Source organism: Leucoraja erinacea, chromosome 14 (genome assembly GCF_028641065.1).
Source record: "Leucoraja erinacea ecotype New England chromosome 14, Leri_hhj_1, whole genome shotgun sequence".
NCBI classification, from domain to species: Eukaryota; Metazoa; Chordata; class Chondrichthyes; order Rajiformes; family Rajidae; genus Leucoraja; species Leucoraja erinaceus.
The window spans coordinates 23,576,045-23,602,103 of NC_073390.1; the positions used below are offsets into that span (position 1 = coordinate 23,576,045).

The window sequence follows — 26,059 nt, forward strand, 5'->3', positions numbered from 1 at the left end:
TTTCGAGATACGATAGAACTGTATTCATTCCAGGAGGGTTCTACCAACAGCCATAAAAACACAAAATACATGAAAATGAAAGTAAAGTCTGTAAATTACCAAGTAGAAAGGTTTGGGGGATGTGCAAAGATTGGGGAGGAGCGGGGGAGAAGGGGAGTCAGTCTCAGTCTACCCCACGACAGAAGGGGTAAGAGATGTACAGTTTGATACAGCATGCATACAGGTGAGAGGATGGTTCAGTTGCCTGATAACAGCTGGGAAGAAACTTCTAAACGACAACACCTATGACAGGGGTGGAACAGTGGCATGGCAGTCGCGTGGCTGCCTTGTGACCCAGGTTTGATCTTGACCAAAGGTGCTTTCTGTATGGAGTTTGTACATTCTCCATGTGACCGCGTGGATTTTCTCCGGGAGCTCGGGTTTCCTCCCACACTCCAAAGATGTGCAAGTCTGGAGATTAGACACAAAATGCTGGTGTAACTCAGTGGGTCTGACAGCATCTCTGGAGAAAAGGAACAGATGACGTTTCGGGCCGGGACCCTCTGTCAGACTCAGGTTTGAGACTGTGGAGAGCTGATTGCCAAAAACCTCAGGTAGACAAAAATGCTGGAGAAACTCAGCGGGTGAGGCCGCATCTATGGAGCAAAGGAAATTGGCAACGTTTCGGGCCTAAATCCTTCTTCAGACTTCTTCATTGCTAAAAACCCCAGTGTTTCTGCCCGTTCCTGTGTCTGAAAAAGGGTCTCAACCTGAAAAGTCATCTATTACTACAGATGCAGCATCTGTAGTTCCTTCTTACACAAGCTTGTAGGCTAATTGGCTTCTGTAAATTGTCCCTCATGTGTAGGATATAACTAAAGTGTAGGCGATCGTTGGTTGGCGTGGGCTTGATGGGCCAAAGGGCCTATTTCCATGCAGTATCTCTAAAGTAAACCAGATTAGACAGGGCAGCAGTCTCTTGTTATTGGTGCCAGGATATGTTGCATTGATTCTTGAGCAAAATGATCACTGTGCTGCATGCAATGGTTCAGGCAGCATCTCTGAAGACCATGGATGGGCGATGTTTCGACTCAGGATCCTTCTTCGGAATAAAGAGGAGTGAGAGTGGAATAAAGCCTGGTGATGATAGGTGAGGAGGATACAGTGGGGTGGGTGGGGGAGGGGGCAGGGGGGGGTTGATTATCAGAAGGGTGGACAAAGGCCAGAGATAAAAAGGAGGAAAAAAAGGTTGTGAGATAAGGAGACATGAATTGTCAGGCCAGAGAAAGGGATGCGGGTGGTAGGGGGTGGAGGGAGGGATGGAGGGGAGGGATGGAGGGGGGCAGGATAGTGGGAGAAATGGGTGTGTAAAGGGGAAGGCCTGTTACAGGTTTGGATCTTGTTTGAGGTTATGTGACCAATGCCATGGCAACAACCCCCCTCCACCCCCAAATGCCAATTGAATGACCTCCGACATCACAATCACACCCAGTTCACCATGGTGACGGTCTAAGATCCGCTCAATCGCACCAAAATGTCCATGGGTTCGGGCTGCCTTCTGAGGAGCATCCTTCCCAACAAGGCCTGGAGATACCTCATGGTCGGCCACCTCCAGCTGCCGGGAGCAGGGGCAAGGAAGATGTCCAACGGGGCAATCCGGCGGGGAGGGGGCGCCTTCTCCAAACGGGAGGAGGCTCTGGAAGAAATGTACTTCAAGAAAAAGGAAAAGGAGTTGATCGACACGTTGAAGACTCACCACGAGGAGGAAATCGCAGCTCAGCAGAAGGAGATCCAACGTCTGCAGGAGAACATTAAGTGGCACGAGTCAAAGGTGGAGAACCTTGAAGACCAGAAGACCGATGACACTGAGTGACTGCATCAGATGGAGCCGAGACTCTGGCTACTCGGTATTGCACAAAGGCGGATGTGTTCCTACAGTAAATTGTATCTTTTCAAATACCAAATGGGCCTTTGCATCGTCAAACCTCCAGGACTTAGAATGTAGAAACGAAGAACGACCGAAAGCTGGTTTATTACAAAGATAGACACAAAGTGCTGGAGTAATTCAACGGGTCAGGCGGCATCTCTGGAGAACATGGAAAGGTGATGCCAACTTTCATTTGAAGAAGGGTCCCGACCCGAAACATCAGCAGTCCTTTTTCACCAGAGATGCTGCCTAATCCACAATGTTATTCCAGCACCTTGTATATATTTTGTACAGTTGCTTAGTTTAGTTTAATTTAGTTTAGTTTATTATTGTCACGTGTACCGAGGTACAGTGAAAAGCTTTTTTGTTGCCTGCTATCCAGTCATCAAAAAGAATAAGCATGATTACAATTAAGCCATCCATCCACAGTGTACAGACACAGAATAAAGGGTATAATATACAGTGCAAGATATAATCCAATTAAGTCTGATTAAAGATAGTTTGAGGGTATCCAATTAGGTAGATGGGAGGTCAGGACCACTGTTTAGTTGGAGCGAGAACAGTTCAGTTGCCTGAGCTGGGAAGAAATTGTTCTTGCAGTCAGAAATCACCTGTTCAGTTGCACTCTCCCCAGACTAACTATGGGTGCTGTCTGTATGAAGTTTGCACGTGTTCTCCCTGTGATTTTCTCTGGGTGCTCCGGTTTCCTTCCACATCCTAAAGACGTGCATGTTTGTAGGTTAATTGGCTTCTGTAAAATTATAAATTGTCCCTAGTGTGTAGGTTAGTGCTAGTGTACGGGTGATCGACGCTTATAATGTCATAAGGCCATAAGAAATGGGAGTAGAATTAGGCCATTCGGCCCATCAAGTCTACTCTGCCATTCTATCATGGCTGATCTCTCTCTCCCTCCTAACCCCATTCTCCTGCCTTCTCACCATAACCGCGGAGACCTGTACTAATCACTTCTATCTCTGCCTTAAAAATATCCACTGACTTGACCTCCACAGCCTTCTGTGGCAAAGAATTCCACAGATTCACCACCCTCTGGCTGCATGATTGGCATGGACTTGGTGGGTTGAAGGGTGTGTTTCAGCGCTATATCTCTGAAAGTCTGAAGTCCTATGGAGAACCTTGAACCAGGGGTTCTATAATGCCATAAGACATAGGAGCAGAATTCGGCCATTTGGCCCATCCAGTTTGCTCCGCCATTCAATCACGACTAATCTATCTTTCCCTCTCAACCCCATTCTTCTGCCTTCTTGGCATAACCTTCGACACCCTTCTGAATCAAGAACCTGTCAATCTCCTCCTTAAAAATACTCAATGACTTGGCCTCCATAGCAGTCTGTTGCAATGAAGTGCTGTTTAAGGGCAAGACATCCATATAAGAGAGAGGGGCATCTATTTTTCATTATAGAGATATAGTCACATCGCACGGAAACAGATCCTTCAGCCCAACCTATCCATGCCGACCAAGATGCTCCACATGCCAGTCCCATTTGCCCGCGCTTGGCCCATATCTCTCTAAACCTTTCCTATCCAAGAAGTTTTCAATTCTCATTCCCAGAAAGGTGGAAGCAGAGAGTCATACAGTGTGGAAACAGGCCCTTTGGCCCAACTTGCCCACACCGCCCAACATGTCCCATCTACACTAGTCCCACCTGGCTGCATTTGGCCCACAACCCTCTAAGTCTATCCTATCCATGTACCTGTCCAAATGTTTCTTAAATTTTGCAATAGTATCCGCCTTAACTCCCTCTTCCGACAGCTCGTTCCATACACCCACCACCCTTTGTGTGAAAAAGTTACTCCCCAGGTTCTTATTAAACTTTTCCTCCTTCATCTTAAACTTCTGTCCTCTGCTTCTCGATTCCCCTAATTTTAGCAAGAGACTCTGTCCATCTACGCAATCTATTTTTCTCACAATTTTGTACACTTCTATAAGATCACCCCTCATCCTCCTGCGCTCCAAGGAATAGAGTCCTAGGCTGCTCAACCTCTCCCTATACCTCAGGCCATCGAGTCCTGGCAACATCCTTATAAATCTTCTCTGCTCCCTTGCCACCCTTTCTTTGAATATTTTGAAGGCATTTTCGAGAAGCAAGGGGGTTAAAGGTAGCAGACGATGGGTGGGGAGGCAGAGATCACATTATAACCAGAGTCAATATTATGGTATTTTTGAAGAATCGAATGACCCATTCTGTTGTGCTCATATGATATTAAGAGCATGGCATGCTGCAATGCATGGGGCAGTCCATGCCAGTGAACATTTTGGGAAGAGTGTTAAAGATGGCAGTGTGAAGCTTCTCTGTCTAGATACCAACATCAGCCGTCTGTAGTGTTAACATGGGAATAGCTCAGGTGCAATTAGCAATGTGACCACCAGATGTCAGGCATGGTCCATTGGCCACAAGGTGACACGAATCCATGTAGGCATAGATTTCAACCTAGACATTAGACTTTAGAGATGCAATGTTGAAATAGGCCCTTCGACCCACTGTGTCCATGCCGACCTGCGGTCATCCCATAAACTATCACCATCCTACAGACTAGGGACATATTAACAATTTACACAAGCCAATTAACCTACAAAACTGTGTGGTAAGGAACTGCAGATTATACCAAAGATAGATACAAAATGCTGGAGTAACTCAGTGAGTCAGGTTTTTTCCTTTGAGAAAAAGAAAAGGTGACGTTTTGTGTCGGAACTCTTTTTCAGACAAACCTGCAAATCTTTTGAGTGTGGGAGGAAACTGCAGCATCCAGAGAAACCCCATACAGTCACAGGGAAAACGTACAAACTCTGTACAAACCCCTAGTCAGGATCAAACCCAGGTCTCAGCAGGTCGGCCAGCATCTCTGGAGAACATGGATAGGTGACGTTTCAGGTCGGGATCCTTCTTCAAAGAGTTGTGAGTCTGTGGAATTCTCTGCCTCAGGCTGGTTCTCTGGGTACTTTCAAGAGAGAGCAAGATAGGGCTCTTAAAGTTAGTAGAGTCAGTGGATATGGGGAGAAGGCAGGAACGGGGTACTGATTGGGGATGGTCAGCCATGATCACATTGAATGGCAGCGCTGGCTCGAAGGGCACTCCTGCACCTATTGTCTATTGTCAAACTGGTGGACAGACTTGGATTCTTTTCTCTGGAGCACCGGAGGTTGAGGGGACACCTGACAGAAGTATATAATAATAATAATCTTTATTTATATAGCACTTTTCAACAAAACCAGTATTTGAACCAAAGTGCTTTACAGAGATTGATTAAATTAATTGAACAGATCAAATGTCAATATATCCATACAAAACAAAAAAGAGAAAAAAGAAAAAAAGAAAAAAGACACAGAACAGTACACTATAGAAATCAACATGAAACGTCCCCCCACAGCAGAATTCACTGCGAGGGAAGGCACTATAAAGTTATGAGGGGCAGAACCTTTTTTCCCCCCAGGAAGTAAATGTCAAAGATTCAAGGGCATAGCTTTAAGGTGAGAGGGGCAAAGTTTAAAGGAGATGTGTGGGGCAAGTTATTTTCCTCCTTCCATAAGAACATCGAACTACACAACACAGGAACTGGCCCCTCGGCCCACAATGTCCATTCATTGTGGAATGTGTTTACAAATCTGTTGTGCAGCTGCAAGTAAGGATTTCATTGTTCTGTTTCGGTACATGTGACAATAAAAAACTCTCGACTCTTGCAGTTTCTTTCCACAAGGGTGGTGAGTTCCTGGAACGTGAGGTGGTGGAGGTAGATATGATAGTGGCGATAAGGAGGGCTTTCGATAGGCACATGGATATGCAGGGAATGGAGTGATATGGATCACGTGCAGGCAGAGGAGATTAGTTTAACTTGGCATCATGGTCCGCCCGGACATTGGGGGCCGAAGGGCCTGTTCCTGCGCTGTACTGTACCCTGTTAAACCTTAACGTAAAAAGCAGCAACAGGCCAATCAGCCTTTAGAGCAAAAACAAAGTGCTGGCGTAACTCAGCGGGTCAGGCAGCATCTCTGGAGAACATGGATAGGTGACGTTTCAGGTTAGGACCCCTCCTCAGACTTGAAACGAATGGGCCAGGGATGGCTTCGGCAGCCCAGCCTGGAAGTCAAGGTCTGCTGTAACCCCAATCCGTTATAAAGAGGTCTATAAAAATGAGGGTTCACTGTAACTGCACACTCTCAAATGACTTGGTGCTCCATATTTCACAGTGGGTGTAATATTGAATATTTTGTCAAGGACAATATTTACAGCATATCCACACAATATTGTCACATGAGCAATTGCACAGTTAAATTCTGTTTGCATATTTACACATGCAGGCGCCGCCATGTTTTGGCGCCGTTTCCAAAGTCCGGTCGGCCCGCACGCTCGGTCTACTGGAACGGTCCTGAACCAGGTAAGCCCGAGGCTCCTGCAGAGTCCTCCAACGTCGCCTTCACCCAGATCGGCCCGCCAACCAACGTCCCTCTCCTCGCCCGGCCATCATTTTGTCCAACCCCTGCAGCTGACCTTGGCGCTGGAGGCATTACCCCGGTTCAGACTCCTACCGGCCCTTGCCCCTCGTGCTTGACGTCTCCAGTGGGTCCGTCCCGGTACCGCGGTTCCTTGAGCCTTGCGGGACCATTGGGCGCTATCCAGTTCCATGGTCCAACCAGTCTTGGGGTGGGTTCACAGGGTTACATTCAGAGGGGAACCTGCACATACTCGGCCTGTGTGGCCAGTGTTTCAAATGCACAGAATCCAAAAAAAGACTCAAAAGCAAAACACAAATGACTGGAGGAACGCAGCAGGTCAGGCAACATCCGTGGAGAGAAATGGACAAATGACATCTCGGCTTGGGACCCTTCTTCAGACTGTGTAGAGGGAGCAGATAGCTGGCTGAAGGAGGCGAGGGGAAGGGGTGGGGCATGAAACTGGCTTGTGATGGGGCAGCATAGTGTCACAGTTGTAGCTCATAGCGCCAGAGACACAGGTTTGATCCTGACTCCAGGCGCTGTCTGTACAGAGTTTGCATGTTCTCCCTTTGACTGCGATGGTTTCCTCCCACATTCCAAAGACGTGCAGGTTTGTAGGTTAATTGGCCCTTTGTAAATTGCCCCCAGTGTGCAGGGAGTGGATGAGAAATTGGGATAACATGGAACTAGTGTGAACGGCTGATCGATGGTCGGCATGGACTCGGTGGGCTGAAGGGCCTAGTTCCACGCTGCATCTCTGAACTAAAACTAAAGAAAACTCAGCGGCTCAGGCAGCATCTCGGGAGAACACGGAGAGACGACGTTTCCGATCGGGACACTTCTCCAGACTGATAGAGGTGGGGCTAATGTTCAGCAGAGTATTGGGGGTTCAGCTACCCTGGACTCCACAGGAGTAACCACCAGGTTGCCAGGTCCTTCATGGGGGCTGACATGGTTGTTGGTATCTGACAGATTGAGTGAAGCCTCAGGGCTGGGCTGTTCTAAGTCAAGTTGTCTATAGAGCAGCCTGGTGTTGGTTGGCCTGGTCATCTGGCGTTGCCCTCTGGTGGGCAGCGAGACTCTGAGTTGCTTCCAGAAGTGGCTCCTGAGATCCCGAGACTTCTCACCCTTCCACTTGATGGTGGTCATTACCGCTTTCAGCCGCTTGAGCTCAGCCACTCGTCCGGCCTTCCTCACCGGCCGCAACTCCACCAGGATGACCCGGAATTGCCCGCTGCTCACCATGCGTTCCGTGCCCACCTTCAGCTCCAGCAGAGCCTGGGTGCCATGGACCATGTAGTTGGGGCTCAGCACCACCACCAGGCGGCGGCTCTTCCAGATGCACGACAGCGTCTCATCTGTGATGACTGGGGGCGAAACGTGGACACGTCAGGGGAGGAAGTGGGCATCGACGGACAACATGCGGGGTGTCACAGTGGTGCAGGGGGTGATACATGGGGCAACGCAAGGGACAGCAATGTGACAAGGGGCAGCAGACTGGTCACAGGGTGTGGCAGTGGCACAGGGGTGGTACATGGGACAGCACAAGGGGCAGCACAGTGGCACAAGGGGCAGCACAGTGGCACAAGGGGCAGCACAGTGGCACAGTGGCGCAGTGGTAGAGTTGCTGCAACTCAACCATCATATCACCAACCAGCGAGAGGTCCCATCCTACCATCTACCCCATTGGAGACCCTTGGACGATCTTTAATCGGACACCGCCTTGTACTGAATGTTATTCCCTTCATCCTGTATCTGTAAATTGTGGACAGCCCGATTGTAATCATGTATAGTCTTTCCATGGGCTGGACAGCACGCAACAAAGAAGCTTTTCACTGTATCTCGGTACACGTGACAATAAACTAACCTAAACAAAACTCAGATCGCCATGGGGAGAATGTGCAAACTCCACACAAACAGCACCCGAGGTCAGGATCGAACTTGGTTCTCTGGCACTGTGGGAGAGCAGCTCTACCCATTGCGCGACATTTGTGGGTGTGATGTACTTCCCAAAGAGCACGTCGAAAGTGATGAAGGAGGTAGGTAATTGTCATAGAGCATGGAGTCACAGAGTCATAGAGCATGGAAACAGGCCCTTCAGCCCAACTTGCCCGTGCCGGCCAACATGCCCCATCTACACTAGTCCCACCTGGCAACATTTGGTCCATATTCCTCTAAACCTATCCTATCTATGGATCTGTCCAAATGTTTTTTGAATATTGACATAGTCCCTGCCTCAACTACCACCACTGGCAGCTCTTTCTATACACTCACCACCCTTTGTGTAAAAAAGTTGCCCCTCGGGTTCCAATTAAATCTTTCCCCCTCATCTTACGCCTATATTTTGAGGGGCAACTATTCTCACACAGTGGGTGGTGTGTGTATGGTACGAGCTGCTGGAGAGGTTGTTGAGACAAGTACTCAACAACATTTAAAAGACACTTGGACGGGTATATGGAGAGGATATGTTTAGAGGGATATGTGCCAAACACAGGCAGGTGGGACGTGTAGATGGGGCATGTTGGTCGGCACGGACAAGTTGGCTGAAGGGCCTGTTTCCACGCTGTATGACTCTACGACTGTGGGAAGAAACTGCAAACAGGATGTAATAGAAAACAGACAATAGGTGGAGGCCATTCGGCCCTTCAAGCCATTCACTGTGATCATGGCTGATCATCCACAGTCGGTACCCCGTTCCTGCCTTCTCCCCATAGCCCTTGACTCCGCTTTCTTTAAGAGCTCTATCTAACTCTCTCTTGAAAGCATCCAGAGAATCGTCCTCCACTGCCTTCCGAGGCGGAAAATTCCAGATTCACAACTTTCCGAGTGAAAACGTTTTTCCTCATCTCTGTTCTAAATGGCCTACCCCTTATTCTTAAACTGTGGCCCCTGGTTCTGCACTCCCCCAACATCGGGACACTGTTTCCTGCCTCTTGCATATCCAATCCCTTAATAATCTTATATGTTTCGATAAGGTCCCCTCTCATCCGTCTAAATTCCAGTGTATACAAGCCCAGTCGCTCCATTCTTTTAACATAGACAATCCAGCCATCCCGGGAATTAACCTCATGAACCTAAACTGCAACTTGGAGACCAAAACTGCACACAATACTCCAGGTGTGGTCACACCAGGCCTTGTATAACTGCAGACGTACCTCTTTGCTCCTATACTCCACTCCTCTTCTTATGAAGGCCAACAGTCCATTAGCTTTCTTCACTGCCTGCTGTACCTGCATGTTTACTTTCAGTGACTGATGTACAAGGACACCCAGATCTCGTTGTACTTCCTCTTTTCCTAACTTGACACCATTCAGATAATAATCTGCCTTCCTATTCTTGCCACCAAAGTGGATAACCTCACATTAATCCACATGAAACTGCATTTGCCATACATCTGCCCACTCACCCAACCTGTCCAAGTCACCCTGCATCTTCATAGCATCCTCCTCACAGTTCACACTGCCACCCAGCTTTGTGCCATCTGCAAATTTGCTAATGATACTTATAATCCCTTCATCTAAATCATTAATGTATATTGTAAATAGCAGCAGTCCCATCACCGAGCTTTGCGGTACCCCACTAGTCACTGCGTGCCATTCTGAAAGGGACCCGTTAATCCTTAACTGTTTGTTTCCTGTCTGCCAACCAATTTTCTATCCATGTCAGTACCCTACCCCCAATACTACCTACCTACCTATCTATCTATCTATCTATCTATCTATCTATCTATCTATCTATCTATCTATCTATCTATCTACCTACCTACCGATCTCTAAAAACGATCACCACTGCGTCCACAATTTCTAGAGCCACCTCCTGGAAGTAGAGAGGCAGAGGTTACAAAGTGTGGTCACACCCAACAAAGTGTTTCACTGACTGTGACTAACGAGCTGGACGTCTTCTGACAGAGGAGGGGTCACGGAGGGAGGGAGATGAAGTGGTGGGTGGGGTGACGAGTACACACCTACCTCCACCAGGTAAGCTGTCCCGGTCAAAGATACAGACTTTGTATCCGTACTCATTCTCCAGTACGGATCGAAGCGTCGTCAGCACAAACTCTTCCTCTTCGGCACTCCTCGCGTACGACACATAGGCATCGTACTCCTTCCCATCTGTGGAAAGACACACAATGTTCTACTGCTCAATATCCTTCAGAGTGGCGACACAGGTAGAGAGGGCGGTCAAGTGGGCTTGTGGTACATTGGCCTTCATCAAATAGAGACACAAAAAGCTGAAGTAACACAAGGTCAGGCTGCCTTAGAAAAGGAATAGATGACGTTACAAGGGTCTCGATCCGAAACGTCACCCATTCCTTCTCCCTAGAGATGCTGCCAATCCTGCTGAGTTACTCCAGTATTTTGTGTCTATCTCCGATGTAAACTAGCATCTGCAGTTCCTTTCCACACATTGGCCTTCACCAGTCAGCGTGTTGAGAACAAAAATGTGTAGAAGCAAGAAACTGCATATGCTGGTTTACACAAGATTCAGATTCAATTGTAATTGTCATTGTCAGTGTACAGTACAGAGACAACGAAATGCATTTAGCATCTCCCTTGAAGAGCGACATAGCAAACAAGAAGACACACATTGTTGCAGTAACTTTTGGTGGAAGCTGCTGTTCTGATAAACCAGTCTCGGTTTCTCCCGCTGGTAAATTGTATGCAGATGCATCTGTGTCAGACACACACACCTGGACATTACCCAGTACAAACATGCAGTGAACCACAGGGCCTCCTTCACTCATTCCTTGATAAATTAATTGCAAATTGATTAGAATTTTATTGCCCAAGGAATATTGCAGAACAAGTGACAACTTCACTGCCCTCGTTGAGATCATGTCATTTCTTATCTGTTTTACAGCTCGTTCAATGTTGAAAGTGATTTTTGAAGTTTAACTGGCCCAAAGCAGGTTATGCATAATTACCACTTTTGCTCTGTGCGGTTTATTGATTTTATGTTGAGCACGGTGTCTTTGAGTTTTACGTTGCAGTCAAATAATGTTAGAGATTGCAAACTGGGGAATATGCATTATGAAATGATTGCTGGAGGAACCAGGAAGGAAGTTAGATCTTCCAGCAGCGCGTGTAATGCAGCAGAGCTTCCTTCAACATTCATAACTTACGATGACACAGGCCATTCAGCCCATTGGGTCCATGTTAGCTCCCAGAAGACCAGTCCCATTACTCCTCTCCTTATTTCCATCTGCCTCTGCAACCTTGAGATTCAGAGAGTTGTGCAGCATGGAATCTGGCCCTTCGGCCCGAATCATCTGTGCTTAGCTGAGCTGCTCCCATTTGCTTTTGAGGGAAAGGATATGTGTTTTACACTGAGTGTGGTTGAGAGCTGGAACACGCTGCCAGAGGGAGGGGGTGGAGCCAGGTGGAATCTGAAGGGTGAGGGGGGGGGAGCAGTTCGAAGTCGACACCCGGACGATTGCTCGTGGAAATGGGTAACTCACCTCCGAGGGTCTCATCCGACCCAAAGTGAAGCCGGTAGAAGAGAATGATCTCAAACCTCCACACGTAGTACACGGTGACAGACGTGAGAACTATCAGCAGTGTAACTCCCAATCCACTGCCAAGCTCAACGGCATAACCAGAAGCTGGGGGCAGAGAGACAATTAAACGAGTTACAATGCACATGGTACACAAACTGAACATTATAAAGAATCTCACACACAAAGTGCCGGAGTAACTCAACGTGTCAGGCAGCTTCTTTAGACGATGGACTTTAGAGATACAGCGCGCAAACAGGGCCTTCAGCCTACCAGCTCCGCGCCGACCAGCGATCACCACATACAGTAACACTATCCTACACACTAGGGACAATTTACCGAAGCCAATTAACCAACAAACCTGCACGCCTTTGGAGTGTGCGAGGAAACCGGAGCGCCTGGAGAAAACTCACGCTGTCACAGGGAGAAAGTGCGAACTCCGTACAGACAGCACCCGTTGTCAGGATCGAACCCGGGTTCCCTGGCGCTGTGAGGCAGCAACTCTACCGCTGCGCCACCTCTGAACATCGTCAGAAGAATACCAAGCATCATGACTTCCTGACACCTATACTCAATAAAATAATTATATTACGATGCAGTTTTATAGGACGGATCTTGGGGGCCAAGCCCATAACTACCTGAAAGTAGCAACACAAGTAGATAGAGTGGTAAAGAAGACATGTGATAATCTTGCCTTCATTGTCAGGGCATTGAGTATAAAGACTCAGGAAGCCATGATGCAACTTTATAAGTTTAGTTTAGTATATTGTCATGTGTACCGAGGTACAGTGAACAGCTTTTGATCCGCATTTGTAGTGTTGCGTGCTGTTCTGGTCACCCCCTTACAGAAAGGATGGGAAGGGTGCAGAATGATGCCTGGATTAGAGGGTTTCAGCTACAGGGAGAGGTTGGACAGAATTGGATTGCTTTCTCTGGAACGCCGGATGTTGTGGGGAGAGGTGATAGAAGTATATAAAATTAGGAGAGGCATAGAGAGGGTAGATAGTCACAATCTTTTTCCCCAAGATGTAAACGTCAAGGACTACAGGACATAGCCTTAAGGTGTAAGTGGCAAAGTTTAAAGGGGATGCGTGGGGCAAGTTTTTTTTACACAAAGGGTAGTGGGTGCCTGGAATGCGCTGCCAGGGGTGGTGGTGGAGGCAGATATATAGGAGGAAACTGGAGCATCCGCAGTCACAGGGAGAACATGCAAACTCCACACAGACAGCACTCGATGTAAGTATTGAGCCCAGGTCTCTGGCACTGCGAGGCAGTGAATCTACCAATTTAAACAGTTTCTACGCCACACCACCCTAATCTTACCCCCCTACCCGGACTCGCACCTCTTGCTACCGCACTGTATCCTAGGAGAGAGAATGAGATTAAAGAGAGTCGAAGGACTGGGTCCCCTCGGGTTGAAATAAAGTGTGGATACCTTTCTTCACCAAAAACACCCGGGCAGTGCGCAGTCCTTTGCTGTTTTGGGCCGAGCAGCTGTAATTCCTGTGGATGTCAGCGGCAGAGACGGCTCTGATACTCAGCACGCTTGTGATCTTCTTGTCCTTGAGAACCACCCGTTCTTCACTAAGGGAAGGAGAGTCATTACTCACACCCTGACCTCCACCCCTGTCCATCACAAACACAGCTCGATACAGACAGTGAGCCACTCCTACCCATCACACCCGCCCTCACGCACGATGCGCTGGTTCGATCAGCGGCTGATTTTTATTTTAGACAACGAATCAAAGATATGGAACTTTTCTTTGCTTTTTTGGTTTAGAGATACAGCGTGGAAATACCGAGTCTCTGCCGACCAGCAATCACACTAGTTTGATCCGACACACTGAGGGCAATTTACAGAAGTCAATTAATCCTCAAACCCGCGCGTGGGAGGAAACCGGAGCATCCGGAGAGAACCCACGTGGTCACAAGGAGAACGTACAAACTCCGTACAGACAGCACCCATAGTCAGGATCGAACCCGGGTCTCTGGCACTGAGAGGCAGCAACTCTACCGCTGCGCCACCGTGCCACCAAGGAAGGAGTGAGGTGGGAGGGGGTGAAAGTCTAGCAAGTGATAGATGGATGCACGGAACTACAGATGCTGGTTTATGATGGATCTGTGGGCGCACAGTGGCGCAGCGGTAGAGTTGCTGCCTCACAGCACCAGAGACCCGGGTTCAATCCTGACTACGGCTGCTGCCTGTATGAAGTTAGTGCGTTCTCTCCGTGACCGTGACGTGGTTTTATTCCGGGAGTTCCCATTTCCTCCCACACTACAAAGATGTACAGGTGTTTAGGTTAATTGGCTTGGTATCATTGTAAATTGTCCCTAGTGTGTAATGTGCTGGGATCTCTGGTTGGTACGGACTCAGCAGCCCACTGTATCCCTAAACTAAACTAAACCTACAGCGATTAGCCTAATTTTACACCATCCAGCTGACTAAGAACACCAATGTAAGACTCTAACTTAATGTTAGAGACCAAAAACGTCAAGACAACTCAATAATCTGTACCTGCTAAACACTTGGATTGTTGGGCCAAATTCCTGAGCACGTCTCCCATCGATGAACCACCAAACACTTGTGTTGGACCCAATGATATAGTGGAAGAATGCCTTGCAGGTTATATTAACTTCTTGACCTGAAGAAGATTCAAACATCAAATGTTTACATACTTGGAGTCACAATCAGAGGCAATATATAAATATACCCAACAAAACCAGGAAAGAATCCCTTAAGGAATGACGTATGAGGATAACGTTAGTGAACCGACATGTTGGGAACCTTGTGAAGGGTAGGATGCTGAGAGGCGACCTTGGAGGCACTTCACGCTGCCTCGGCAAGGCCACCAGCATAATCAAGGACCAGTGTCACCCCGGTCACTCCCTCTTCTCATCTCTCCCATCAGGCAAGTGATACAGAAATATAAAAATGCATAGATTCCAGATCCAGGGATAGTTTCTTCCCAGGCAACTGCACCATCCTCTCACCAACTAGAGAGCCATCCTCACCTACTCTCTACCCCATTGGAGACTCTCGGATTATCTTGAATCGGATTTTACAGGATTTTATCTTGCACTCCAAGTTATTCAGGATTTTCCCTTTATCCTGTATCTGTACAGTGTGGACGGATGGTTAATAATCATGTATTGTCTTCCTGCTGACAGGTTAGCATGCAACAAAAGCTTTTCACTGCACCTCGGTACACATGACAACCAAACTAAACTAAACCAAACATCCTATATCTGTAAACTGTGGACATCGTGATTGTAATCACGTACAGTCTTTCTGCTGACTGGATAGCACGTAATAAAAAAGCTTTTCACTGTGACTTGGTATACGTTAACCTTGGAGGTCAGGTACAAGACAGATGAAGATTCGATGGACAGACGGAGGCACTCACCATATTCCACTTCCACCTGGAGGTCTGCTTTGGGCTGCACCAAAACCGGTGGGCTTGGCGTCAGTTGGTTCGCTGCAAGGAAAGAAAATGACTCTTCAGGAATCCACAGCCATTCATCGGACCCATCACAAAACTTGAGGCCATTCAGCCCATCAAATCCATGTGGATGTCCCAGCAGAGCATCGAGTCATAAATTCACATGCTTCATAAACAGGCCCTTTGGCCCAAATTGTCCATGCTGGCCAAGATGCCCCATCTACGCTAGTCCCATTTGCCCACGTTTGGCCCATATCCCTCTAAACCTTTCCTATCCCTGTACCTTTTTAAGTGTCTTTTAAATATCATGATATTACCTGCCTCAACTAACTCCTCTGGCAGCTCATTCCATATAACCACAACACTCTTAGTGAAGAAGTTGCCCCGCAAATTCCTATTCAATCTTTCCCCTCTCACCTTAAACCTATTGTCCTCCGACTCTTGATTTCTCTACCCTGGATTTTAAAAAAGTGTGCATTTACCTTATCTATTCCTCTCATGATTGTCTAAACCTCTATAAGATCACTCCTCACCCCCATGCACACCAAGGAATATAATCCAAGCTTGCCAAATCTTTCCCTGTACCTCAGGCCCTGGAGTCCTGACAACATCCTCAATGTTCCCTGCATGCTTTCAAGCTGAATGACAACCTGCCTAGAGGGTTTCAACCCATCGCAACCCATTGAGAGTACAGCACAGGAACAGGCCCTTCGGCCCACAATCTCCATCCTGAATATAATGCCAAGGTGAACTAATCCCCCCTGCCTGCATTTGATCCATATCTCTCCGTTTTATGTATTTTCCCCCTCACACCTTAAACCAATGTCCTTTGTTTCTTGATTGCCCCACTCTGGGCAAGTAAGTCAGTCTACCAGATCTATTCCTCTCTATCCAGGCCTTTCACTATTCGATAAGTTTCAATGGTGTCTCCCCTCATCCTTCTAAACTCCAGCGAGAACAGGCCCAATGCCTTCAAACGTTCATCATAGTTAACCCAATCATACCCGAGATCATTCTCCTAAATCTTCTCTGGACCCTCTCCAATGCCAGCACATCCTTCCTCAGGTATGGGGCCCAAAACGGCACAATACTCCAAATGCTATCCGATCGATTATAAAACCTGAGCATTACATCCCTATTTTACCTATGATGGTGACATGGAAGGTCCTGGTCAGGGTGAAATTCTGGCCTCTTCGAGCCACATTGACGACACAAGTGTAGTTCCCTGCACAATGTTGTCTGACGATGTTGAATGTCAGCCTTCCCTCAATAACATCTATTGGAGAGCCGCCACTCCTAATTTTGTCGCAGCCCTAGATGGAACAGAGAGAAATCACCACAAGTGTCAGCAGGGACAGGTCATGGTCGATCATGATCGATGTAATCTGACCTCAACATCTCTCCTGCGACACTTCTTTATCGACCGAGAGAAAAAATGTCTGCACGTCTCGATTTTAAATGACCGCTTCCTGATTTTGGAGCTCTGTACTTTGGGGAGTCACAGTGGTGCAGCGGTAGAGTTGCTGCCTCACACGCCAGAGACTCAGGTTCGATCCTGAATACGGGTGCTGTCTGTATGGAGTTTGTACGTTCTCCCTGTGACCGCATGGGATTTCTCTGGGTGCTCCGGTTTCCTCCCACATTCTGTAGATGTACAGACTTGTAGGTTAATTGGCTTCGGTTAAACTGGTCCCATGTGTTGGATATTGCTAGTGTACGGGGATCGCTGGTCAGCGTGGACTCAGTGGGCGAAAGGGTTTGTTTCCATGCTGTAACTCTTAAACTAAACTACGACCCCACGTTTGCTGCCTGGATTGGAGGGTATTAGCTCAAAGGAGGGATTTGACAGACTTGGTGTGTAGGAAGGAACTACAGATGCTAGTTTATACCAAACATAGACACAAAATGCTGGAGTAATTCACAGGGTCAGACAGCATCTCTGAAGAACATGGATAGGTGACGTTTCAGGTCGGAACCCTTCTTCAAAATGAAAGTTTCAGGTTACGTAGGAAAGAACTACAGTTGCTGCTTTAAATCGAAGGTAGACACGAGTAACTCAGCGGGACAGGCAGCATCTCTGGAGAGAAAGAATGCGTGACGTTTTGGGTCGAGACCCTTCTTCACACTTCAGACTTCAGTTTCAGGTTTCAGTCTGAGGAAGTGTTCCAACCCGAAACGTCACCTGTTCTTTTTCTCCATAGATGCTGCCTGACCCGCTGAGTTTCCCCAGCATTTTGTGTCTATCTTGGACAGAATTGTATTGCTTTGTCTGGAATGCCAGAGGTTGTGGGGAGACCTGATGGAAGTATAGGATTAGGAGAGGCATAGATACAGTAGACAGTCAGAACCTATTTGTCACAGTGTGGAGATATCAAAGACATATGGGCATAGGTTTAAGATGAGTGGAACAACATTTAAAGGAGATGTGTGGGACACGTTTTGTTTTTAAACAAGGTAGTGGGTGCCTGGGAGTTGATACCAATATGAATGAATGAATTGAATTTATTTGCCACACAACCAGGGTCGGTGGTATTTGGGTTGTCAGCAGCGGTACAATAATAAAGAACACACAACCACAATAAAAATGAAACACAAACATCCACCACAGCATTCATCACTATGGTGGAAGGCACAGAACTTGGCCAGTCCTCCTCCATTTTCCCCTGTGGTCGGGACCTCCACCATCCGCAGCCGTTGCTGCGGGCGTCCAGATGGTAAGGGACAAAGTCAAAGTAAGTCCAGGATCGGTACCGGAGACCGCGGCTTCAGGTTGGTGTAGGCCGCAGGCCAGAGGTCGAGATTTAAGGTTCCCGCCGCGCTGCAGCCAGCCAGAAGCACCGCAGTTCAGGGTGCTGGAAGCACCCTCAGGGGGTGACTTAAGTCCTGCCGCACCACGGTAGGTTGCCGCGGGCCGGCCGTGATGGCTTGACCTTTTGGGTCCCCAAGAGGGATCCGGGCTGTAGAAGCCGTGCCATCTGGAGCTTTGCAGACCGCGGCTTCAGGCTGCCCCGGGCCAGCGAAACGGAGCGCTCCCCTCCAGCAAGGGCTCGCCCGCTCCACGCTGAGAGTCCACGCTGCGCCCGCCGCTGAAGCCCCGGGCGCGTCTCCGGAAAAGGCCGCGCCGATCCTTGATGTTAGGCCACGGGGGAGGCGACCTGGAAAAAGTCGTCTCTCCGTGGTGGAGGCGACCGAAGGGTCGTGCCCCTCATACCCCCCCCCCCGTCGGCACAAAGGAACATTAAAACAAACTTTAAAACATACTTTAAAACATACTAAAAATTGAAAAGACTAACGTGCTGCTGACAGGCGCAGCCACGGCAGCGCCCCCTCCAAAATGAATGAATGAATAAGTTTATTGGCCAAGTATTCACATACAGGGAATTTGCCTTGGTGCTCCGCCCACAAGTGACAACATGACATACAGTGACAGTTGAGAATGATACATAAAACATTAAACACAATTAATAAAACATTATTACTGTATCTGATTTTCCTTACCTTGTACCAAGCAGTTGATGGGCTGGCTATTGCTTGTGAGAAGCCGCTGGTGTCTGGGCATGTGAAGTTCCTCATCTCACCGAGAGCTAGATCCACGGGGAAGACCATCTCCTCGTTGTTGACACATTTGCCCCGTTTCTTCTCGATAACGAGTAGTGACACCGAGACCTTGAGACAAAGTGTGGCGTTCCTGGGACGAGAGAAGCAGAGACGTTACGATTGGAAGCAGAACTGTGGCAGCACAGTGGCGCAGTCGCTGACTCACACCACCAGAGGCCCGGGTTCGATCCTGACAACGGGCGCTGTCTGTACAGAGTTTGTACCTTCTCCCTGTGACCGTGTGGGGTTTCTCTGGGTGCTTCGGTTTCCTCCCACATCCCAATGACATTCAGGTTTGTAGGTAAATTGCCCCGAGTGTGTGGGATAGAGCGAATGTACGGGTGATTGCTAGTCGACGTGGACTTGGTAGACCAAAGGGCCAGGTTTCCGCTAAAATTAGGGAACTCCACAACAAATCAGTCCAAGAAACCAAGCGAGTTGTTCTTCAGATCAATACCTCAACATGCAAGCGTAGTTTCCGGAGTCGTTGGCAAAGGCTGGCCAAAACCACAGCCTCTCCACCTCTTCTGACACCCGCTGGTTGTTCTGGCGAAAGTCTGCCGACTCTTGCCGGTTGTCGCCCGGTCCGGTTTTGTACCATGACAGCGTTAGGGCCGACCCACGGCCCAGGCTGTAGTTTGACTTGACAAGAGGACATCTCAGCCTCGCCGGCTCCCCGTCAAAGCCCTTCACCGCTCCGCTGATGTCCACTCCCCAGTCCGTGCATTCACCTGAAACAACACCCAGAGAGAAGGCTGTAGCACCGGGAACAGGTGGGAGATACAACAAGGAGGATGCTTCCACCAGTGAGAGAGACGAGGACCACAGGGCACAGCCTCAGAATAAATGGACCTACCGTTAAGGAGGAGAAGGGAAGGAATTTCTTTAATTAGAGGGTGGTGAATCTGTGGAATTTATTGCCACAGACAGCTGTGGAGGCCAACTCAATGGATATATTTCAGGCAGAGATTGGTAGCTTCTTGATGAGTACAGATGTCAGGGGTTATGGGGAGAAGGCAGATGAATGGAGTCGAGGGGGAAAGATCAGCCATGACTGAAAGCGGATTAGACTTGATGGGTCGAATAGCCTAATTCTGCTCCTATCACATGAACATGAATTTATCAAACATCCAAAGGTTTAGGCTTATTATTGAAAAGGTGCAGTGAAAAGATTTATTATGCATGCTATCTAATTAAATCTGATAATACCACACATTGACACAAAAGTCAAACTCAAGCACAATAGATAGAGCAATGGGGAAGATACAGAGTGCAGAATATAGTTCTCAGCATTGTAGTGCATCAGTTTCACAGGTTAGTTTCATTTCATTTATTATTGTCATGTGTACAGGGAAAAGATATCCAGTCAAGAAAAATACTATACATGAATACAATGAAGCCACCTACAGTGTACAGAGGATAAAGGGTACCACATTTAAGAATAAGGAGCAAGCCATTTAGAATGGAGACGAGGAAACACTTTTTCTCACAGAGAGTGGCGAGTGTGTGGAATTCTCTGCCTCGGAGGGCGGTGAAGGCAGGTTCTCTGGATGCTTTCAAGAGAGAGAGCTAGGGCTCTTAAAAATATCGGAGTCAGGAGATATGGGGAGAATGCAGGAACGGGGTACTGATTGGGGATGATCAGCCAAGAACACATTGAATGGCGGTGCTGGCTCGAAGGGCTAAATGGCCTACTACTGCACCTATTGTCTATTTAGAGCAAGGATATAACATTGAAGTCCAATAAAGTTCGATTAAAGAAAGTTCAATTAGGCAAAGTCCAATGTTCAAGATTCAAGATTTAATTTAATTGTCACGTACCAATTAAGGTACAGTGAAATTTGAATTGGGGTAGAGGTGAATCGGACAGCTTAGTTTAGAGATACAGTGCATAAACAGTCTCATCGAGTCCGAGCTCCCTAGTCATCCTCGTACATGAGCACTATCCTACACACACTATGGACAATTCTACAATATTACCAAGCCAATTATCTTATGAACCTGTACGTCTTTGGGAGGTGGGAGGAAACCGGAGCACTCGGAGAAAACCCACGCAGTCACAGGGAGAAGGCAAAAACGCCATAGAGACAGCACCTGTACTCAGGATCGAACCCGGGTCTCTGGCACTGTGAGGCAGCAACTCTACCACTGCACCACTGTGCCGCCCCACCCGAACGTGCAGAATAAACGCATCAGTGACCCACAGGGCCTTTCACTCACTCCCTGATAAATTAATTGCAAATTGATTAGAATTTTATCGCCCAAAGAATATTGCAGAACAAGTGACAACTTCACTGCCCTCATCGATAACACATAAACTCTCATCTGTTTTACAGCTCGTTCAATGATTATGTGATTTTTGGAGCTTAGCGGGTTATGCATAATCAGCACTTTTTGCCCTGTGCGGTTTATTGATTTCATGTTGAGCAGGGTGTCTTTGAGTATTACATTGCAGTCAAATCATGTTAGAGATTGCAAACTAAAGAATAGGAATCATGAAATGATCGCTGGAGGAATCAGAAAGGCAACAAGGTGCAATGCAGCAGATATTCCTTTGACATTCATAACTTACAATGATACAGGCCATTCAGCCCATTGGGTCCATGCTAGCTCCCTCCTAGACTCATTACCCCTCTCTTTATTTCCATTTGCCTCTGCAACGTATAGAGTCAGAGCGGCCTAACATTCATTTGTCAGATACTGGGGTCTCACCTTAATAGAAGCACAGAAAACAGGAACATGAGCAGGCCATTCAGCCCTTCAAGCATGCCCCGCCATGACTGTAGAGTTACACAGCACACAGTTACTTTGGCCCAAATCATCCATGCCAACCAGGTTATGAGCTCAGTGAGTCTAATTTGCCTGCATTTGGCCCACATCCCTCTAAACCTTTCCCATCTGTGTTCCTGTCCAATTGTAATTCATAAGATCATAAGACATAGGATCAAAATTAGGCCATTTATCCCATCAAGTCTGCTCCACGATGATCTATCTTTCTCTCTCAACCCCATTCTCCTGCCTTCACTCCTACTAATCAAGAACCTATCATTCTCTGCTTTACAAATTCCCAATGACTTGGCCTGTGGCAATATTATGCATAGTCAAACTAATTTTACAAGAGTTTGAGTGATGGGGAAGATACAGAGTGCGGAATACAGTTCTCAGCATTGTACAACACCACAAAGGATAAAGGAAAAGGTGACATACAGACAGTATTTCAAAGGGTTGGCTTCAACAGGCAGGGCTGAGTGGCCTCTATTGTAGGATTCTATGGTCAACTAGTCCACAATCTCACAGTGGTTAGCAAGTCACCATCCACAGCAGTCCACTCACCAGCTTCACCATTGATTGCATTCCAGTCAATGCCAGCCGATAACGTCAGCATGAAGATCAATAGGACACGAGGCATTCTGGCACTAAGCAAAAACACCATTAATATATTTTGTTAATATTTTGTCAAAAAGTTCAGGAGAGTCTTGAAACTTGAATAGAGTCATACAGCACAGAAACAGGGCAACTTGCTCACACCGACCAACATGCCCCATCTACACTAGTCCCACCTGCCTGCATTTGGCCCATATCATTCTAAACCTGTCCTATCCATGTACCTGTCCAAATGTCTCTTAAACATTATACTACCTACCTCCTCGGGCAGCTTGTTCCATGCACCCATCACTCTTTTTGTAAAAACTTTACCCCTCAGGTTCCTATTAAATCTTTCCCCTCCTCACCTTAAACCTATGTCCTCTGGTTCACGATTCCCCTACTCTGAGGAAAACTGTGTTTACCCGATCTATTCCTCTCCTGATTTTGTACACCTCCAGAAGATCACCCTTCATCACCTAGCGCTCTGAGGGATAAAGCACTCTCCAGCTCAACCTCTCCCTGTAGTTCAGTCCCTCAAGCCCCAGCAGCATCGTCATAAATCTTCTCTGAACCCTTTCCAGCTTAACAACATCTTTCCGATAACATGGTTCCCAAAACTGGTACTCGAAATGTGGCCTCACCAATGTCTTATAGAGCTGCAACATAGCCTTCCTACTCGTGAGGGACTTTTCTTTCTTTCCCTGACAAGGATATTTTATTCCATAATCACATTTAAAAAGTAGTGGAAAGATCAATACTGCCAAGTAGCAGTTTGCAGACATCAATCAATCAATCAATCAATCAATCAATCAACAAATGACAACATTGTCTTCCTTATCCACATTAATGGAAGACCTCCAGAGTCCACGTAGACACCACGTGTTCTCTCTCCAGAGTCCACGTGGACACTGCAAGTTCCCTCTCCAGGGACACGTGGGCATGGACGCAAGCCTGGAAGAGGGACAGGCATTCGACTGAAATGTAGCCACAGTTTGAGGAGCAGCCCCCTCGAGTCATTGCCAAGGTCAGGGACCCCAGATGACAAACACGGCACACAACTTCCTCATGCTTTACAGGGAGTTGTGGATGTAGCCCAGTGCATCACTTAGACCAGACTTCCCACCATTGACTCCATCTCCACTTCACGCTACCTCGGAAATACAGCCAACATAATCAACGACCAGCCCCACCCCAGTCATTCTTTATTAGAAACATAGAAACATAGAAATTAGGTGCAGGAGTAGGCCATTCGGCCCTTCGAGCCTGCACCGCCATTCAATATGATCATGGCTAATCATCCAACTCAGTATCCCGTACCTGCCTTCTCTCCATACCCCCTGATCCCCTTAGCCACAAGGGCCACATCTAACTCCCTCTTAAATATAGCCAATGAACTGGCCTCAACTACCCTCTGTGGCAGAGAGTTCCAGAGATTCACCATTCTCTGTGTGAAAAAATGTTCTTCTCATCTCGGTTTTAAAGGATTTCCCCCTTATCCTTAAGCTGTGACCCCTTGTCCTGGACTTCCCTAACATCGGGAACAATCTTCCTGCATCTAGCCTGTCCAAACCCTTAAGAATTTTGTAAGTTTCTATAAGATCCCCTCTCAATCTCCTAAATTCTAGAGAGTATAAACCAAGTCCATCCAGTCTTTCTTCATAAGACAGATTCTCCCTGCTCCTGTCTGGCAGAAGGCACGGAAGCTTGAAAGCATGCACCACCAGACTAAGGAACAGCATAGTTCTTGTTATCAGGCTCCTTCTATAAACTAGGCTACTGTCTGATTCACCTCTACCCCTTTGCAGACATTAGACTCGTGTACCTTATGCTGGGTGGGAGGAGGAAGAAGAAGGAATGAGCATGGTGGGACAAGTCTTTGATTATGTTGGCTGTTATTCTACGGTGGCATGGAGTGTAGTTGGAGTCAATGGTGGGAAGTCTGATCTGTGTGATAGACTGGACTACATCCGCGACACTCCAATTACTTGCAGTCTTCGACAGAGCTGTTCCAAAAACCAAGCTGTGTTGCAACCAGTGTGCTTTCTATGGTGCAACTATAGAAGTTTGCAAGAATCATCGGGGATATGACAAATTTCCTCAGCCTCCTGAGGAAGTGGAGACATTGGTATGCCTTCTTGGCTGTTGCATCAATGTGGTTGTTCCACGACAGACCTCTGGTAATGTTAATGGTGACGAACTTGAAGCTGTCATCCGTTTCCCCATCTGCTGATTAGAGCGTGATCACCACCACATTTCTTGAAGTCAATAACTAGTTCCTTCATTTGGTGGACATTGAGGGAAATGTTGCTGTCCTGACACTATGTCACTGAGTTTAGTCTAAGTCTTTAGAAAAGCAGCGTGGAAACAGGCCATTCAACTCCACCAACTCCACGCCGACCAGCAATCCCCATACACTAGTGCTATTCTACATATTAGGGACAATTTACAATTATCAATGTCAAATTAACATTAACTAGGGGAGCTGACTCCTAGGTCTAGGAGTGTGGAGATAAAACATAGAACATAGAGCAGTACAGCACAAGAACAGGCCCTTCAGCCCACGAAGAACATGCCAAACATGATGCCAAAATCACCTATATCTGCCATAATCCATATCCCTCCAATCCCTGCATGTTGATGTGCCTATCCAAAAGTATTTTAAATGTTATTCTTGTATCTCCCTGGGAAAAATGTCCTGACTGTCTACCCCATCTAAGCCTCTCATCAAGTCTCCCATCAACACAACTCAATCCCACCGCTGCCCAGTAATGGTTCAGACCACGTTACCAGGGTAGACTAGAGCTGGGTACAGTCTTACCTGCTACCGATCGCTAGCTTTATCCCGGTTACCGGCTTGAATGACACCCCGAAACGTCACCATTCAATCCGTCCATGGTCAGCTCCTCCAGCAGCCCACCCCTGTCCAAAGTCCCACCCTCCCTCCGTTCTGCCATTCCACACTCTCATTTCATGAACCAAAACTTCCACTGGTTCTCTCTGCCCAAATGTGGCCCGACCCGCTGTGTGCTTCTCAACATCTGTCTAGCCCTCTCCTCCCTCGCTCCGTGATGCCACGCTGCCCCTCTCTCATCCCCACATATTCCCTCCTCCCTGCCTCAACTCCCTCTTCCCCACTCACTCTGACTTTACCCTACTCCCCCACACTCTCTTGCTCGGACTGATTCTCTCTCTCTCTCTGTCTGTCTGCCTCTCTCTGTCTGCTTCCCTCTCACTGACTCCCTCTCCCTCTCTCTGCCACACTTTCTCTCTCTCCCTTTCTTTGACTATACTCTCTCTCCCCTTGCTCTCCGTGTCTCTCACACTCCCTACCTCTCTGACTCTCTCTCTCTCTGACTATGCCTCTGGCTCTCTCTCTGACTAACTCTCTCTGTCTCTCTCTCTCTGACTATGCCTCTGGCTCTCTCTCTGACTAACTCTCTGTCTCTTCTCTCTCTGACTCCGTGTTTCTCTCTGCTACTCTCATTCACCTCTCTCTCTGACTCTCTGAATCTCTATCACTATCTCTCTCTGACTTTCTCTCCCGGGCCGTGTCTCCGAGTTCCTGTTCGCTGCCACTGAACGGAAGCGAAACATCAACCTCCCTCCCTCCCTGAGTCCGCCGGTGGGCCGGAGGCTGGGAGCCGTCTTACTGGGGCACTCCCCCCGTGAGCCGTGCGTCCTTCTGCCCCTCCCCGGCCACTTCCTTCGGCCCATTTCCAGCAGACACTCCCCGAAAACCGCGACCCAGAGACACAGTGGAAACAGGCTGTTCGGCCCACTGTGTCCGTGCCGACCAGCGATCACCC

General features: G+C 47.8%; 2 protein-coding genes across 3 annotated transcripts; one reads left to right on the plus strand and one right to left on the minus strand.

Annotated features, from left to right (window-relative positions):
* The first annotated feature begins 1,378 nt into the window (after positions 1-1,378).
* Positions 1,379-1,973, plus strand: LOC129703405 (ATPase inhibitor B, mitochondrial-like). Its single transcript, XM_055645806.1, has one exon. It carries the CDS (start codon positions 1,514-1,516, stop codon positions 1,850-1,852), a length of 339 nt encoding a protein of 112 aa, XP_055501781.1. The 5' UTR covers positions 1,379-1,513; the 3' UTR covers positions 1,853-1,973.
* A 442-nt stretch (positions 1,974-2,415) lies between these two features.
* On the minus strand, positions 2,416-25,651 carry LOC129703403 (interleukin-1 receptor accessory protein-like). 2 transcript variants are annotated; one of them, XM_055645805.1, is made up of 11 exons: positions 25,072-25,651; positions 22,221-22,303; positions 19,345-19,618; positions 18,789-18,978; positions 16,435-16,603; positions 15,255-15,326; positions 14,366-14,492; positions 13,286-13,434; positions 11,815-11,958; positions 10,325-10,468; positions 2,416-7,723 (listed from the first exon to the last, which is right to left on the minus strand). In XM_055645805.1, exons 2-11 carry the CDS (start codon positions 22,294-22,296, stop codon positions 7,227-7,229), a joined length of 1,842 nt encoding a protein of 613 aa, XP_055501780.1. In that variant the 5' UTR covers positions 22,297-22,303; positions 25,072-25,651; the 3' UTR covers positions 2,416-7,226. The 2 variants fall into 2 exon arrangements, with proteins under 2 accessions (XP_055501780.1, XP_055501779.1); XM_055645804.1 differs by lacking the exon at positions 25,072-25,651 and having other exon boundaries at positions 22,221-25,042.
* Positions 25,652-26,059: the final 408 nt, after the last annotated feature.

Excerpts from the sequence above, each read along its gene's own strand:
- LOC129703405 (XM_055645806.1), top strand. The coding sequence starts at position 1,514 with ATGTCCATGGGTTCGGGCTGCCTTCTGAGGAGCATCCTTCCCAACAAG.
- LOC129703403 (XM_055645804.1), bottom strand. The coding sequence starts at position 22,320 with ATGGTGTTTTTGCTTAGTGCCAGAATGCCTCGTGTCCTATTGATCTTC. Across the intron at positions 13,435-14,365 it reads ACAATCCAAGTGTTTAGCAG|TGAAGAACGGGTGGTTCTCA; the intron begins GTACAGATTATT and ends TCCTTCCCTTAG. Across the intron at positions 10,469-11,814 it reads GTCGGATGAGACCCTCGGAG|ATGGGAAGGAGTACGATGCC; the intron begins GTGAGTTACCCA and ends GTCTTTCCACAG.